Source organism: Pygoscelis adeliae, unplaced genomic scaffold (genome assembly GCF_000699105.1).
Source record: "Pygoscelis adeliae isolate BGI_AS28 unplaced genomic scaffold, ASM69910v1 Scaffold38, whole genome shotgun sequence".
NCBI classification, from domain to species: Eukaryota; Metazoa; Chordata; class Aves; order Sphenisciformes; family Spheniscidae; genus Pygoscelis; species Pygoscelis adeliae.
Window position 1 is genome coordinate 17,920,632 of NW_008825614.1, and position 18,291 is coordinate 17,938,922.

General features: G+C 38.5%; 1 protein-coding gene across 1 annotated transcript in view; it reads left to right on the top strand.

Annotated features, from left to right (window-relative positions):
- Positions 1–18,291, top strand: part of RFX4 (regulatory factor X, 4 (influences HLA class II expression)) — an 84,700-nt gene that overhangs the window by 49,361 nt on the left and 17,048 nt on the right. Inside the window, exons 12-16 of the mRNA XM_009333065.1 lie at positions 1,081–1,175; positions 2,625–2,742; positions 9,632–9,751; positions 11,063–11,224; positions 18,009–18,171. Of these exons, the coding sequence (XP_009331340.1) occupies positions 1,081–1,175; positions 2,625–2,742; positions 9,632–9,751; positions 11,063–11,224; positions 18,009–18,171 (658 nt within the window). The remainder of the gene's footprint in view (positions 1–1,080; positions 1,176–2,624; positions 2,743–9,631; positions 9,752–11,062; positions 11,225–18,008; positions 18,172–18,291) is intronic.

Consider the following 18,291-nt stretch of genomic DNA (forward strand, 5'->3'; position numbering starts at 1 on the left):
AATGCATCCCTGCTCATCTTGCTGATCCAACTTAGAGACCAGGGAGCTTGTTCTTTGCATTACTCTCGGATAACCTCTCTGGCTCACTTCTCTAGCTATCATCTCTAAGCTTTGTCTCCTCCACCTCCTTCACTGTCTTTCCTATGGTGGGAAATTCCTTCCTCCTGTTATTTATAATGAAGCATAAATGGAAATGCATAGCACACTGAGATCATCCTGTAACACAGCAGGTAGAAAGTATCTTTCTTCTTGACTTACTGGGCCTTTTATTTCAGCTGAATTGAAGAACAGTTTCTTAAGGTGTCAAAGCGCATGATTCTTTGTGTTCCAGTCATTGATTCTCATTAAATAAACTACAGACTTGCAGTTTTAAGAGCTGCAGTCGAATGACTTGATTGTTTTTACTTTCTGTATTAAAATATGAATATGTGTATTTGGGAGAGTTTAGAAAGTATTCAGGTTGCTTTTGGAAACTCTTCTTGATAAATTCAGTATAGCATTTATGCATGGTAGCAATTTGTTTTGAAGAAGCAGAAGTTTATGGAAATTCTTTGTGTGTGTGTGTCTGGCATTGCAAATAGATGATTTGCAGCAGTTAAATCATGTTTTTGCAACTAAAGCATTATACAGATGAGAGCCCTATCAACAATACTCATCCACTTGGTGCTTAGAAGACTCTTTATGCATTTCTAAATCAATTTCATGCATGACCCTTTTTCATCACCAGGGTCAAGGCCTAGCTTCACACTTCTCGTAGAGAACACCATAAACGTTTCACTTCCGGGCACACCAGACAGCTGAAACTTAAATCAAAAGATTAATTTTAAACAATAGGTCCTGACTTGCTCATATTAAAATACCACTTCCAGTGACTCCATCACTTCCAGTAGAAACAAGATAAGAGATCAGGCAAATTTATTGGGTCAGCACCAAGAAAGATATATTTGTTATAACTAAGCAATCTATTATAAAAACCACTGCAAACTTGTGATGTTATTGGCAGCTTTTTGTGATTTGTTTCTCTTTTGTTCAAAATGGAATCCAAGTACTGAGGTGGGCTATTTTTTCTTTGTCTGCCAGTATATCAGGAGTTTGATCACCTTCTGGAGGAGCAGTCCCCCATTGAGTCATACATCGAGTGGCTGGATTCCATGGTGGACCGATGTGTTGTAAAGGTTGGTAAGCAGGACTAAGGACCTGAGTCACTAATGTGCTTTATGAGCTCTATTTAGGTCATAGATTTTTAGCAAAAATAGAGAAAAAAAAAAAAAAAGCCAGGCATTGGTAATAAGCAGGAGTAAAGCAGCAGTAGGCAAAATCTCACCAGTTTTCATGCTCAGTACAAGAACTGCTCACATTCAGGATTCTGCTTTATTCTGCTCTTGTCTAGTCTATCCCAAGAGATGATATTCAAGAATGGAACAGGGTTGAGGTTTCCAATCAAATCAATGCTTCAGGAGTATGGAGAGATGAGTTCAGAGTCATTCTAACTACATAGTGCAAATAAAAATCATAATCTAGTCTGGCTAGGATATTTGAGCTAGCTAATTCATTTATATACATTCAAATGTAAGGATGAAAGTCTACATTACCATTCAGTCAAGGACACATTTATGTTGCCTTTTGAGCTGATTTGGGATACCAAGAATTTGTATTTTATCTTATTTTACGTGCGTGCAGAAACCTACTAACAAATCTTCAAAAAATATTTTCAAAAGTGATTAAGCATCACCATAATTTTATGTAGAGTATGAAACTATATGACTGACTATTTTCACTTCTGTCACTAACTATGCTTTGTATTAGGATGTTCTATTACCATTTCAACCCTTCATTGCAATTGTTAGAGCTAAGAAGTAAAAAAAAAAAAAAAAAAAAGAATATGCTGCCTCTCTCTCTGATGCAAAAGATCCATACAGAAAACAACAGATAATTCCCCAGATTACTTGAAATGTATTGTTTTGGGGAACTTTTCTTTTAGTCAGTGGAATGCAATTTGAAATTCAGACCATAACTTAATTTTCATTAAGAACTTGACATGAATTTTATTAGCTGATTGGATGAACCTAATTCTTTAACTCACATATGGTTATAGTAAATAAATTTTTGAAGAGTTGATGGCTAAAGTGTGCTTTCTGGAAAGTATTTTTGCTAGTAAAATGACTGTGAATTCACAAAAATAAAAACATGAAGGAACAAAAAAAAATTATATTCAGTAGTAAATTTTAATTGAAATATTAGTATAAATTTTCAATGTAGATCAAGCATTCTTGATTATAAATTACTCCCTTGACTAGGAAGCAAGAATGAATATGTAAGTACTTAGGTTAAGATGAAGATCAGAGCAATTTTTTGGCAGTCCTTTCATCGTTTATAAAGGAAATTCAGCCTTGGTGTTGAATAATACTTTATGATTTCCTCTTTCTGAAGGTTGTATATAGTTAGAAGGTGGCTTTCTGTGTAAGGTTGTTGGTTTTTTTTTAAATTTTTAGTGTGTATTTTAATGTGAAGATAATGGTAAGTAGTTTTTCAGTACCAAAAAAGACGGATATGTGCATTGTTCAACTGTATTGGGCAGTAGAAATAAAAGTTTCTCCATGTCAGATATATCTGTTTTCTTGCAGGTAGCTGCCAAGAGACAAGGCTCTTTGAAGAAAGTAGCTCAGCAGTTCCTCTTGATGTGGTCCTGTTTTGGCACTCGAGTGATTCGGGACATGACTTTGCACAGTGCACCCAGCTTTGGTACTTTCATTTTGTTGTAGTAATTGCATGCCACAGTCAAAAAAATCTGTATCCTGGCTTGTAATGTACAGTTTAAGTGAAACCATAACCAGTTTTCACATGTCCAGGGCTCTATTAAAAAAAGAGTTGGGGCTTCTGACATTTGGAAATAATGCTCAGACAGATGTCTGTCTTCAAGATCTAGCCAGGGGAGCTGAAAACATTACTGCTTCCTTCTGTTTGTTGTTAGCCAGTAGCTAGAGTTATCAGTCACAGGTCAGCTGGAGGCGTTGATTACAGGAGGATTCCCTAATGTGCTTCAGTGTGATGTGAGCCTAGTTACCCAAACCACTCTGACCACATGTTACACTAAGAGAGATGACTTTGCACTGAAGTGGACGAAAAGCTCTCCAGTGAACCGCTTTGCCACCTCTGCTTTTAAAGGACATAGCATTTTAAACTAGTCTTTGCAAAATGAGTGTGTTTCTATATCCTGGACAGATTCTCTTCCATTCTATTAGAATTCAGTCAGGGTGGAAAAATAGACTTTTACTTTTTGAATGAAAAAGCATGTTGCTTTTCTACAGTTTCAAAAGGGGCTTTGTCTTGAATCCTGGGATATAAACAGTTCAGATTAAAAACAGTCAAAAGAAGGAATGATTGAAAATGGACTGCTGTGTCATGAGTGTGAACATTCGCAGTCACTTGGGACCAGATTTTGCATGAGGGATGTTTTTTATAAATGCACATTTGTCAGAATATGTTAGTAGAAGATTAATAATGAACTTATGAAGGCATTGCATTGAACAACTGCAAGGTTTTCTGCCAGCTGAGCTTTAATGTCCTTTATGCTTTTAGAACCATCTAATAGCATAAATTCAGATACCATCAGAGATAGATAGGCACAATATAATCTGTATTTATATTTTAATCTGAAATTACTTTCATTGGCTTCCCATTGTAAAGAGTTTTCCCAACAGGTATTACTGAGTCACCATTAGACATCAGGATAGTGAGCATCCCCAAGATAATCACAATTTCCACCTGCTAGCTTGTGTTTTCAGCACCAGCATCCTGGTCACATCTATTTTCCTCCTCCTCTAGGACTCATTCTCTCCTTGAGTCACCGCAGCTTTTGTTGTGGGCATAAAAGTAGCTGATACTGCTTAACAGTATACTTTCCCCCAGTGTTCAAAAATCCCTTTGCATGAGTGTTGAATAAATGCTGAATTTTGTTTTCTAGCACTTGTGTTGCTACACTTCTCTCTACGCTCATAATCCCAACCTGTGAAACGCACCGGTACCCAACAAATGAAAAAACATCTTGCATTAGTACCCTGTTGAGGTTACACTGTTACAAGTCATGAAATGCTGACATTAAAGTACCCCTAAGGATACATTATTGCTACTGAGTTGCACATTACAACAACATTTTTATTCCTGTTCAGGATGTGTTTGTAACCTAATCAAGCACACTCTGTTTCAAAGCATCAGCCACCAAAACATCTTTAGTCAAACAGGGATTCCCCAAATAGTTATTAGACCACTGGTTGTCTGGAAGGTCTGTAGAGTGATTCTCAGCTCTGATTTTTTTATTTATTAACAGAAACACTTATGAACATGCCATGTGGCGAGAAAATGTGAAGATCGAGAATTATTCGTTGGTTTGCGTTTGGGACCTACTATAGTATAATATATCAGATCTGCCAAAATAACTTACCTGTTATCTCTGTTATAAATTTGGATCCTGAATTTCTTATTTTTAAGAACTTTAACTGCTCAGCTAGATTTGTAGGTTTTTGTCTTTTTTTTTGTCTTTTTAGCTCAGTGAGAATATCTGCGTACACAAAATGCGTGATTCTCCTTCTTACATGGACACACACTTTTGAACATGAATTTGATATGTTTATAAGTAACCATAGTCAGGGAAAGAATGTACTGGCCATAGCTGATGTGTTTTTCATGAGTGTGTGGTGTTATAATTAGAACTGGATCAATAACTGCTTTTCAATTTGGTAACCAAAGCAAGAGTTTAAAAAAAAAAAATTCATCATGCTCAGTGTGAAGCTGAGGTAGTCTGGGATTTTAATCAATTCCAAAATCTTTCTTTATTTTTAAAAAAGGTAAAATCAAAGAGAATTCTTTTGCATCTGCCATATTTTGGTGCTTAGACCACAGTTGCCTGCCTTAGCAGTCTTGAATCAGTGTTAATCACTGCCAGAGCAAGATTTCTAGCCAAAAGGCTAGAGTATTTGTCCTGCGGGAGGGTTTTCTCATCTTTTCTGTTGAAACTTTGTACAAACCACGTAACCATCTGTTGAGCTGCAGAGGTCTGCAGCCTGCTAGGTGGGTTCTCTCCTGGGAGGTGATGTGACAAGCATTGGTTCAGTCCCTATTCTAACCCTTATTTATACAGGGTGGAGTTTTCCCTGCTCAGGTGCAACTCCAGTGGAGGCAGGAGGAGATCTGAGCCTTCAGGTTTTCAAAGGGGAGAATGATACCAAACCCATATCCTCATCCTATCGGGCAGAAGCCTGGGCTATCCCTGCCATTTCCCCCCAAATGTCCCAAATGCTATTTAGCCACCAACACAAATTTGTAATAAGTTGTATTAATGATGCTACTCTTTCACTGCAAGGCCATTTGATGTATTGTTCATGAAGTAGAGTTGAGCAAGTTCCAAAAGAATAACCCCTGAATGTAAACAGCTCAGAACTAGATGGCAGAAACTCTTCAGTGCTCAATTTAACACAGTTCCTTCTAGCTTTTTGGCATAATGTATGCATTTAAGTGAGTTCTATAAAGAGAAACAAAGACTGATTTACTATTCTAAATATTTACATCTATATACCTTTGTTCTTAACTTAGATAAAAAGTTTTGTGTTTTTACTGCATTGGAAACTGTTTCAGTGGACTGATTTTTAATGATTTTTTTCCACTTCAAGCAATATATAGACTCAGATGCCCACAGTGTAATTTTCTTTTTAAAAAAGTAAAATAATGTGTTAAACGATGGGATCTACTATATACAGGACAGTATATTCTTATCTTTGAAATATATGATACAGAAATCTGACTGGAGGAAGTTGGAATACCTGGCACCGGTCTGGCTAGCACAGAGATTTGATTCTGCAAAGCTTCTAAGCATGGTGGCGTGGGCAGGTTGAAACAATCCCTGGCAGAAAAAAAGCTCCTCCCTCTCTCGCTCGCTCCCCCTCCCTCTCCCTTTTTCTCTCTGCCTGCCTGCCTCCCTCCCTCCTTCCTGTCTATGCATATCAAAGGCACAGTTGGTGGCAGTGTTTGGGTAATGCATCCAGTGTACAAAGTAACTAATTAGTAATAGAAGCTCCATTATTTTCTCCAGATCTGGAAATCTCACTGTTGCTTTGCTACTTACACATAATTGCTGTATCTGGTAATAGCTGCTGATACTTACTGTACGTTAGTTGGGTAATCATTGCTATGATTTCTGTTAACTCCTGAAAATTAGAGCCAAATGCTATATATTATTGTAACTACAGTCTCTTGCATGACTTCTTACCTCTTCCTAAAGAAGTGTATAGTTTGCCAGCCACAGTTGGATCTGTTTTAGTACTTAAAGATATACTTGAAAGAACCAAATAGTTTCATGTGAAAAACAGTAGCTTGCAAACACAGAATAAATTATTGTACATCGTGCTGAATAGCTATTCACTGTGTAGCTGAAATGTGTGCCCTGATATTCGTTTCACTCTATAGCTTACATTTCATTTGACTCATTTAAAAATGTAAAAATATTGCATTCATTCAGTACCAACAACTTGTTTGTCTAGTGTCTTTCATGCAAATTCTGGGCTCAAAAACTCTATACAGAGTTTAAAAATACACAGTGTGAGAAATAATAGGAGAGGAAGAGAGAAATTCAAAAGAGTGACAAAGGCACTGGAGTGTTTTTAAATGCTGCATTCAGTATTGCCAACCCCAAGTCTTCAAAATAAAGCATTAGACCCCCCAAAAACAAATACATTTTTAAAAAATAGCAAATCTTGGTGTTTTGTCATTTGCTTGCTAGCATTTTAGTGTTTAGGGTTCACACTTCCAAACATTTTTATGAAACTACAAGCAACTTCCCTTAATTTTTTTTTTTTTTTTTAATTAAAGCTGAGCAAGGAGTTTGTTGGAAACACTAAATACCCTGAGCTTTATACCACCACATGAAGTTTGCCAGCATTTAGGCCTGTTTTTCTTACCTTGGAAATACTTATCAGTAGTAACTGCACTAAAGTCAATAGAAACTTTCTACTGAAAAACTGTAGTAAGAAGAAGAGCAAGCATTTTGTGGAGATTCTTGATAATCTAGGTTTCCACTGGGGAAATCCTAGGTCAGTAACAAGGTGATCAGCCAGGTCTGCTGTCTTTATTGTACTGCTAACTTGAATAGGATTGTATTTAACAAGACTTTGAGCCCAAAAGATTTCTAAAAACAAACTCTCTGCAGTAGTCAAATGCAGATCTCCACTATTTAGCCTTGCAAGGCTGGGGAAACTTGTTAACATTTTGATTTGCATAGATACGTGAAACAAATAAAAAACTGAATGCTTCAGGTTCACCAACAGCCAAAGATTTCCTCCCCATAGCAGAGGTGTTGCAATCACGTACGTCCTTTTTCTGTGTTGCCTTGCCCAAGAGCACAAAGGCGCATGTTCACCTCCCAGTGTGTGTGCTCTGCTCGTATCAGTGACGACAGAAGCCATGCAGCCGTGGAGTGAAAGAATGAAACACAAAGACCATCCGGGTCACAAAGCAAAAGAATGTGCTCAGACTCACTTTGAAAGCTGAATTGCCAGCTAGAATTGTATAAGGATATAGGGTCTTTCAAACCACTTCTTCTGCGCTTCAACGGTATGTTTGAGTAGAGAAGATGGAGTAGGGGTAGTTATGCTTTGTTGTGGTAAAAGCTAGTATCCCAAGATAAACCCAACCTTCCTGTGAAGAAATCAATCATTATGAAATTTGATTGAATTTGAAACTCATTGCATCTTTTTCCCATGGAAGTGTTTTTCCTCAGAATGTAGTAATGGAATTTCGAAAGGAATACATCTAGATGAGGTACTTTTTCTTGTCTGGCAGTAGTTGATCTCTGTTTCCCTCTCAGCTGGTGACTTTTCTCTGGTTTAAGCCAGCTGCTGGACTGGCTATTTTTTTAACCTGACTGCATTTGCAGTTGCCAGAGTTATTTAATGACTTATATGAACATGTTTTAAATATTCCATGCAGGTCTAAATAAACATAGGAGCCTTTAAAAAAAACATTGTATGATCAAATCCTGTCTGGAGCTATTACAGGTACTCTGTGTCATGAAGTCTATTGCATAAACTGACCAAACTCCATCTGATACTTGTCAGTCTTCCCCTGCAGATGAATGTTATTCCTTTCAGGAGGACACTACACAATGTTTGGCTCTGATGCTTTGCTCCTCTAATTTTCCCCTGAAATGCATCTATGGTCTCTTCTTACACATCTATTTTTGTGGCTATGTGTGCTCTAGGGCAAACATTTCTTCACCATCCCTGACATGTATCCTTCTTTATAAATTATGGGAAGCAACTCACTTCCTTTCTGCAAAATGAAGCCAGACGTGCATTTTTAGTCATTTAAAATCTATTCTCCATTCCCCGCATCCTCCTGGTAATCTTCTCCATACCAGTTTCAACTTGTACTAATTTTTCTTGAACATGGGTGACTAGAGTTATATGCAATATTCTAAGTGAGGTTTCACCAGTGCCTTGTGCAATAGTATTAATACTTCTGTTTCCACAGAGGATGATATAAATCTCTAAGGGCAGAACTTCTTACAGCATGCTTTTCATTTCCAGTACTCTAGTCCATAGCATCACCCAGTCCTTCCTCCTAACAACATTAGCAAGTTCTCTATCCGTATTCAAATCTTACTTGAGGATTTGTGGCAGATAGCTATCCATATAATCTCCTTTTACTGTTAATTTTCAAAGTGTTCTTTTTTACTTCATCCCCCGCATTTTCTTTTGTGCATACTCTTCCCTTAAGTCCTTTAGCCCTTAAGTTTTTCACGTGCCTGTCATGGCAGTTAAGAGATAGTATCCATGGTATCTTCAGAGGTAAGCACAGAAACAGGCCAAATGTTATGCTGCTGATATGATTCGAACTGATAATCAGGAAAAGATAATATAGAAAGGAGAAGCATGACAGAGCAAAGCTTTGGCACAAGTCTTTCCATTTAAGACATCCACAGTTGCTGCTAATGCCTCTATGTTTGGCAGTTAATGGATGTCTCATCCACTCCAGGCAATGCACTGGAGATATACCATCAGGAGATTTGGAAGATTGTTTCTACCTTCCTATTGATTAGTCTCTCATTTCTTTGTCCAATGACATAGGTAGTTCAGAAAATTCATACCAGGACGTGTCACTAAGGCAGCCAATTCAGGATTCTACTTCTGACAGAAACTTATATCTAAGATACAAGATATAAGATTTTCTGTCTTCTGACAGAAACTTATATCTATTCCTTTAGATAAAAGGAAACAATTCCACTGTAGTGTAATTGTCTAAATGGTCTAGTGCTAATGTAGGAGAAGAAAACTCCATCAAGCCCCAGGTCTCAGCTAGGCAGCCTCCTTGCACCCTAAACCACAATAATTGGTTGTACAAGCCTGTATAAATCCAGGAGTGAACAGAGTTTGCTAGTACCCGGTTTTACTTTGACCTTTCTTACCTTGAGTAAGAGAGATACTTCAGTGATAGTGGTATGTGGAGGCAGTCCTACTCAGTACTGTTTGTGTCGAATACCGTAATCATTGGTTTAATGAGTGTATTGAGACAGTCAAATCATTGGTTTAATGAGTGTATTGAGGCAGTCAATGGCTTTTTTGTTTGTTCACTTTATTACCAGGGTCTTTTCACCTTATTCACTTGATGTTCGATGACTACGTATTGTACCTGCTAGAATCACTCCATTGTCAGGAGAGAGCTAATGAGCTAATGAGGGCAATGAAAGGAGAAGGAAGCACAGGTGAGTTTGTTCTTTTATTCATCTTTTGTTGTTTTCTTCCACTGGATTCGCTATTTTCTATGTTAGGACTTTTCTTTATCCTCATCTAACCCAGTGAGGCTTATCTAGGAGCAGAGTGTTTTTCAGTTCCATCATGATTTGAAATAAGTCATTTGTGAGAGGGGCCACCCCAGTTAATACATTCTGAAAGAGGCCTGCCTGGTTCATGATGTAACTCTGGGTGTCTGAACCCCATTCCTAAGCACACACTTGGTGTTTCAGTAAGAGAGTTTTGTACTGAGCCTTTTACCCCAGTTAGTCTGTCTAAGCCAACATTGTATTTCAGTAAACCCAGTCTTGATTCTCTCTCTCACCCTGGTTTAACACTAAATAAATTCACTGACATTTAATGGATTTTACCAGTCTAAATAAGAGGGGGAGATGGGAGAAGTGGGCAAAGACAAAAACCAAAGCTGTCGTTTCTGGTACGCTTATGTTCCAAGTGCCTGTACAGAAGCAGATTCCGAGTCTTGCTCCACTCTCTGCACTGACTTGGCAGAACAGAAGCGAACAGAGATTGCCTCTAGTCTCTCTGCTCAGGGCAGCCCCTTGTAATGAGGGATCCTCAGTGATCTACCTTCCTTGCATCTCCCATTAATTTTAGCAAGTTAAACCCCTCTGTCACCTTTGGAAAGTTCCGTTCTTCATTTGTAGCTGTGGCTTAATTTGTCACCCTGTAGATTTATGGGAAGAAGAACATTTCAATGATTAGGGTAATATCTTCTATGTGTTGAAAGACCTGGATTTAATTCATTGCCCTGCCATAGCCTCTTGGTCTTTTTGACAAAGAAGTTGCTTATCCCTGTGTACTTTCCACATAGCTTTAGCAGCTAGAACTATCCAGTGTCATCCTCTTTAGTCAACGAAGAGAGAAGGTCATGGCCAAAAGCCACTGGAATCCCCTGGAGATTCTCGTTTCTTTCAAATGCCTCTAGGAGTAGAAGTGCCTGACTCAGACTGGACTCCTAATTTTAGGTATCTAATAGTATATTACAGGAATATAAATCTTAAGCTGTCTGTGCATGGGTTTCCTGTCTATACAACAGGAAAAACAGCAGTTTCCTTTAAGAGGTCTTACAAAGGTACACTAAAGGTTGTAATGCTGAATGTTATAGAAGTACTCTTTCAAAGATTTGTGATTCCTGCTATGCATTTCTTGAAATACAGCCTACAGAACTTAACTGACTGCATTAATTTTTTTAGTTTCTCAGTGTTCCTTGACTCTACCTTTAACTATGTTTGATGATTTGTTTCTCATCTCTCATCCTGCAGCAGAACTACGAGAAGAAATTATTCTGAGTGAACCAGCTCCTCCAACTCCCTCCCCAGTGCCGTTCTCCCCAGCTAAATCTGCCACCTCAGTGGAAGTGCCCTCTGCCCCCTCGCCTGTCAGCAATCAGTCCCCAGAGTACGGTGTCAAACCAGCCACAACAGGTAGGTAGGCTTACGGCAGCTGGATCTGCTTTAAGATGGCTTTTGCACTCACTGAAATTGAGTCTGAGAACCTGATGTGCCAGCTTTCAAGAGATGAGAAGCCTTCCCAAACAGAAATCTGTTTAAAGTATCAGTTGTGCCTTCTCACTGTATCCGAACATGATGTGCAATCTAACAGGAAAAAGATCTGATGTTTGGAGTCCAAAGGCCTAACAGGAGATCCCAGACCTCAGCATATCAGAATCTGTTCAGTAGCTGAGGCCTTCAGAAGAGAAGACCTGTCACTTTATTTCTAAATGATTTTAAAAATCAACCCAATTTTTCATATTTCTAGCAATGCCCCAAAAGAATTTTTTATGAATATAGCACTTTTGGGCATCTTCAATTACTTCAAGGGCAATCAGTCTCTCCGAAAAATTTTATATACTTCAAGAAAACGTACCAGATATTTTAAGGTTTAGTGAGGTTTTCAAAATCCTGAACAACTAGTGGTTCAGGAATTCCTAGTGGGTAAAATGGGAATTGGATATCTTTCAACATATTTGAGACCCAAATATGTTTAAATAGCTGCGCAAGTTTCTCTTGGGAATGTTTCACACATGGTTGGTAACTTTCATCTTTCAATGTTAGAGACTAGGGATTACATGCCTGAAGCCTATTTTCAGTTGCATACTCTATTATGGCAACTGATGAGGTAGTTGTATTCTGGTGGGCTCACAGATTGAAAAATCTGTGCTTAAGGGTGTTCAATTAGTGGGCAGGATTGTCAGAAAACAATAAGCACAAAACTGGCTTCTTGTTTGTTGTTTAAATGGGCAACCATCCTCTGTACTCTAATGTAAAACTCACTCATTACCTTTTGGATGTGGGCAGGACAGTCCATCTGTATGGTCAAAAGACAGCGTTTTCTTAACTCATGGAAAAAAAAGGCAGAAATGAGAATGACTTTCAGAAGGCGTTCCAGGCAGTGAAATTCCAGCTTTGCTGCTCCTCAGTGAAATGGATGTATAATCAGAATGTGGAAACTATCACTTTTGTGACGTACTAGAAAAGTTATAAAACCTTCCTGAAAGAATGTCAGAAAGTGATGACTTACCACACTGGAGAATTTGGCAGTGGCTAAAGGACTAATAAATCTTTCTGACAAATGTTTTTCATGTTTTCAAAGGCGCCACAGGGAAGCACCATGCATAGTTGTGGTGGAAAGAGATTTAAGAACATTTGTCCCTACATCGAAACATAAGGTTTTCTCACTGTTGGAGACTATACCATATTTAAGAGGGAAATAGGATGGTATTACCCCCAGAACAGTTAGACAAGAGGCACATGATTCCTAGACATGGCAGGTGAGCACACTGCTTTGGATCAGGCAACGCTGGAGGTGGTGTATGTGTCTGAGTCTGGAAACACTGATTTTGTGGGTAACTTGCTCTGTAGACATTGTGGCCCAATCGGATCGTTGTGATGTTATAACCAGAACTTAGTATGATGCAGAACTGTACCCAGAAGTAAAAGACTGAAAAGTAGGGAACTGTGTGCTCACCAGTGACATTGACAAGAATGGAGATTTGAGGGACTTGTGTTTAGGTTGCAGAGACTGTAACTCTATGTGACTATCATCATAACTATTAACCCAAAGCTTATTCCTTATTTATGTAATAGCCTATTTGTCAGCTATCTGGGCTTCCACCTTCAGCTTACTTGACTTAGGTACCTGACTTAGGCGCAGATCTGGGCAGGCCTGGGAACTGCACGGATCTTACATATCCTCCCTGAATCCCCCCAGTAATGCAGGGGAATGGACTCACACAAACATCACAAATGCAGTTCCTTTTTGTTTTCATGTTGGTTATTATTTTATTGTAGTCTGTTTTATTCTCTCACTCTCTTTAATTTTTTATGTCCTGGTAAGGCCAAGGTCTGCTAGCTTGAAGTCTCAAGCCAGAAACAGGATCATTTGGGAACAATGGTTGAAGGACCTACTCCCACAGAACAGGCAGTAGAACTTAATGTAGTTGTTCCCATAGCAGAACTTCTTAGGCAAGAAAGCTATTTCTGATTATTTTAGCGCTCTGTTTTTTCCAGCTTTTCGTTTTTAGGTTAAAAACTTTTGTTTGGTTGAATTGGATTTTATTCTTATGGTCTGGTGCAGTCTCACTTTTGCAAGTGTGAAAATCATTTTTGCCTAGCACAAGCCAAATTTGTCAATGCAAGTAGTGGTCTGGTTAAGATTAAATATAAGTACATGGCTATTTCCTGGTCTTAATTTGAGCAATTAGTAATACCTCCGTTTCCCATGTTCATCATGTAGATGAACTGATTGCCTTTTTAGTTTGCCAACCATTACACCATGAAATGCAGGGTTCGTTCACACAAAGTAATACAAAATAACAACCATGTTTCAGCTATAGGAAATTGCTATACTTTAAAATAGGAGTGCTGAAGATGTATTACATATAATCAAACTATTCCATATACAGATTTGTGGCATTAATATAGAGAATATTTTTGAACAGGAACCTCTGTTCTGGAGAGATATATTTAAAGTACACTCTGTTGATTTTCTTATGTGTCTTTTACGAGGTAAATGTAAAACTCTGCAAATAGTGCAAATTTTGAGAACTAGTTCCATTGGTTACCGCTAGCTCTCAGTTCCCCAATTTAAGGCATCATTAACTCTTTCTTGCTTGTGGCATTAGCAATAAAAGTTAACTATTAAACTTGCCTTTTAACCTTTTTGCCTTCAGTCAGTGGTCAGCACAAAACCAGCAAATTAAACTGTTGCAATTACACGATACCAAGCAAAAGAAAGGTAAATCCTATATATAGCATTCTGTGGTAGAATATCTGGCATGGCTCAGCTAACATTTTATTTAAAACTTTTTGTTAAGTTACTAGACATTTAAAAGGATAATTAGTCTCCATCCTTTCTAAATCACAAAGGCCAGATTAATGATTGTTCAAACTGCAACAATATTGTAATAAAAGTGATAGCTATATGGCTGACTACGTTATTCCCTCTTAAAGCCCCTCTTAAAGCTGTGATCACTCCTTTGCCAACGCAATGGTTTTTAGACAACCCGAAATGAACTCTAAATTGTAAGTAGTTCCTAATATGTTAGTAAATTAATCTATGCAGTTTACTATTTAGTTTCAAGAAATGTACGCGTGAAATAATTCTTCAAGTCAGTGATGGTTATTTAAGGTCACTGTTCTTCCAAGTCTAGACTAGGTATTAAAGTGCTGGGAATCTGGCACAGGAGATGCTTGCACAGAGCTACCACCTCTCATATTTGTGTGTGTGAGTACAACAAATTTCTGGTTTTTTTCCTAAAGCTTCAGCTCCTGGACTCATATGAATATATGAGAACATCAGCTCTTGTTCAACAGTCGGAGTTTAATTCTCATAGCTGCAGAGTGTAAAAGTCAAAGGTTCCTATTTCAAAAGGCAATTATCCCCTTCCAAATGGAAGGGTTTGTGTTTTGTCTAAAGCTGATAGTTAAGATAATATCTTTGTTGTGTGGGGGCAGAATGGGGGTCTGACTCCAGATTTCTGACTGCTTGAGGTTGACAGTACCGCTTCCTATAGACATAATACACATGCTGTGAGTGTCTTGCTTGTACCTGGGTGGTCATTTACTCCAGCATAAAGCAAATATAAAATGCAGCATCATGAAGCAACATTTGTTTCTTTCTGCACTGGTATACATGATGGCACTAATGACAACAGGGCCGTTGTTGGACTGATAGCAGTTCCATTTATGTTTGGCTCTCCTACAGGTCAGATGGCCTCTTGGTTAGTATCCTTAAAATCAAATTTTCCATTAAAAGAGAAAAGAAAAAGGAGTGATAATAAATGAACTTCCCTATTTTAATCAAACCCTGCATGTTCAGAACACAAAGCAGAGCAAAATGTTGCTCAATCACTATTGTTTTTGCTTAATTCAGAAAGCAGTTCAGTTGGGTTCAGTCATATGTAAAAGAGACTTCATCTCCTGGAGTTCAATTCTGCAGCCAGCTGAGGAAATTAATCATATAGGGCTGGGACATAGGTGGGTATTAAAAAGCTAACTATGAAAAACTTTCAGACTTATCTCATTCATCCTTTTCCACCCACCACAATGTTGGCAGTATCCTGGCTGACCCGATATATACATACACATGTCTGCAAATCTGTTGTCTTCTTCTATCCTTCCTCTCTGTCCTTGTGACTAGGTCACTGAAAATAATGGCATCCCTTCCACAAAGGCAAAGAGAAGTGAGGCAACTGTAGATTCCCAGGAACATCCTGAAAAAAATATTTGAGCAGCTTCCTGTCACTGTAAATCCCGAGTAAAACCCAACATATATTTTTTTCTAATCCATAACCTCCAAATGAAAGTGAGTATTTCCTAGAGCAGCTGTGTGAAATACTATCCTGTAGTACCAGGGACAATTCTTGGTTAGGAAAATTAAACAAAGATATTCACAAATCTTCCAGTGCGAGACCTATTCTCTGTATTTGTTTCTGTGTTGTCTGGACAGGCACAAAGCATGTTACACCCTAAACATTTATTTTAAAATTGTATTGAGGTAACTGCCAGTTAGACTTGAATGCCAGGAGTGGCCAAGTCCTCTCATCCAAGGAGTCTGACTTCCCACAGGGAGCAAGCAAAACAACTTGCTGTCCTGGACTGACTTATTTTCCTCAGACTGAGATAAGATCCCTGCTATTTTTGAAAAAAAGAAAAGGAGGCTCTCACAATGGCTGGGGCCAGCCAATTTAACCATATTTGGTAAAATGCAAAGTATCTTTTGACCATGTTATTACCACTTCTTGTTAGAGCTAGGAAGGTCATGAGATTTTTGGCTCAATGGCCAAATTTTTTCTTGGAAAAAATAAAATCAAGTCAAAGTAAAACTTTTGTTTTGTGGTGAATTAAAAAAGTGAAAAAACCCCAGTAATATTACCTAAAAATAAGTATTTGGGTTTTTTCGCCATCTTTGTTGTCTTTCTTTTCTTTCTTTTCTCTTTGTTTTTGCCTTTTGAATTTATGCCTGTTTTGAAACAGTTTCAAATTTTCTTTTGGAAAATAACACTAGGAAAATATGTTGATCTTTTGAAATTGAAATGTTTCACCAAAGTTGCTGATATTTTCAAAATAGTTTTTCTCTTGTTTTCAAATGAAGCTATTTGGTGACTGCATAAGTAGTTTTGGCCCCTTCCACATAAACTGTATTTTCTAGTGAAGGTAGGCTTCCTTAAACACTTTTCCTGAACTCAAGGAACCATGACTGCTCATAGCCACCGCAGCACTGAAGTGCTAGCTCAAATGTGTATGCCTCCTCTTTGGTCTCAGGGATCTCAGTGGTCCTCTTCAATGGGAGGACACGAAAGACTGAAAATTCAAGAGTCGGTGACAGAAAATGCAGGCATGTGAAAACAGGCCTAGCACAAATATCCTTGGCCGTAACACATCCAAGGATGTCTCTACTGTAAGAGCACCAAATCACACCCTGCTGGAGTATTTCAAGCTGGACTTACCTCATGAATCTCAGAATGCCTTCGTTCACACCCAGAATTAAGCATTTCCCATTCAAAAAAATTATTTGTCTGATTTTGCCAAATAAAATCACACACACCTGAAGAAAATTATGCACATCTGAGATAGGCTTTTCATTCCCCAAAGCCATGGAGTAGACACAGACCTGGTAATACAATCACTTCCCCCTCTGAATTAGGCCCTTTCATACTACCGAAGTCCTAGAATCCACACTGAAAAAAACAAGTCACCTCCTGCAATTGCTTTTAGCTACTGAAAAAGAGTGAAGAGTGCCCAGAGACCCCCAAACTAGTGTACATATTGGGTTAAATCAGTGTTCTCGTCCTCATTTGCAGGGTATTCTCAGCCAGTATGGTCATGACCTCCAGAAAGAGCTATGTTGTACTGGAACAATGGATCTGCCAGCCTCCTGAGTGAAAGGGGTGTGTGCAAAGGACAAAGGTTTCTCAGCAGCTGGCTCATGAATCTGGAGTTCCTGCCTAGAAGGGATCAGGATGATTAAAATCTCAGCACCTTCCAAGCAAAATGGAAAGCCCACTTATTTGCTTTACTCTTCCCACAAATGCTCTACATGAAAAAGTAAATTAAGTCCAGTCCCTGCCGCCTCGAAAGAAGAAAGAAACATTTTTTGTGGGAAGAAAACAGCTAGGCTATTTCTGTATATATATTTGTTATAATTTGGAGATCTACCACTGTGTTGCCACTACGAAGGCTGGTACCTGGTTGGGTGGAACAGATACAAACTGCAAAAGGATTCAAGAAATTTATTTCTGTAACACCCATCTTTTTATAATCCTTCATTGTTCTGATCATACTTCCTGCCTCACTCCAGGCCTGATCAGCCTCAGAGCTAAACAGGCCAGCAGCCCACTCCATGTGAGAGAGACCTCAGGGTTTGGTGCATCATGCCTGAGAAATATTAGCACTGGTGTTCCTCTATTTCTAAGTCCTATCCCAGTTTTTCTGAAAAATGATAGCCTCAAATTACAATACCGCGCTGGAAGTTCACAGTCTGAGCTATTCCAGATATGTCTCTTACCTTTGGATCTTTGCACACTCCAGCTGATCTATTTGTATTTTTATTTACACCTCAGACATAACTGTTTTGTTCACTTTCGTTGATGCTGTTTCAATTATCAGTGCCTATTAGGTTGCTTTCCTGTAACCATCTCAAAGCATAACACCTCTGTGAACAACAGCCCATGTTACCTGTATTCCTTTAATGCTTGTTTGTCTGCAGGAGCTATGCAATCCTATACGTGGTCACTCACCTACACTGTGACAACAGCTGCTGGGTCACCTGCTGAAAATTCCCAACAGCTGCCCTGCATGAGAAGTCCACATGTACCATCATCATCTGTCACACACCGGATACCTGTTTATCCCCACAGAGAAGAACATGGGTAAGTCACTTCCCAGTGTCTTGGGCGTTTTTGTGGTTTTTGGATGAACCTAAGCATAGCTTAGGGGTTTTTTGGAAATGCAGTGAAATCTGGTTTTTGATGTAGTGAGTCTGTATTGCA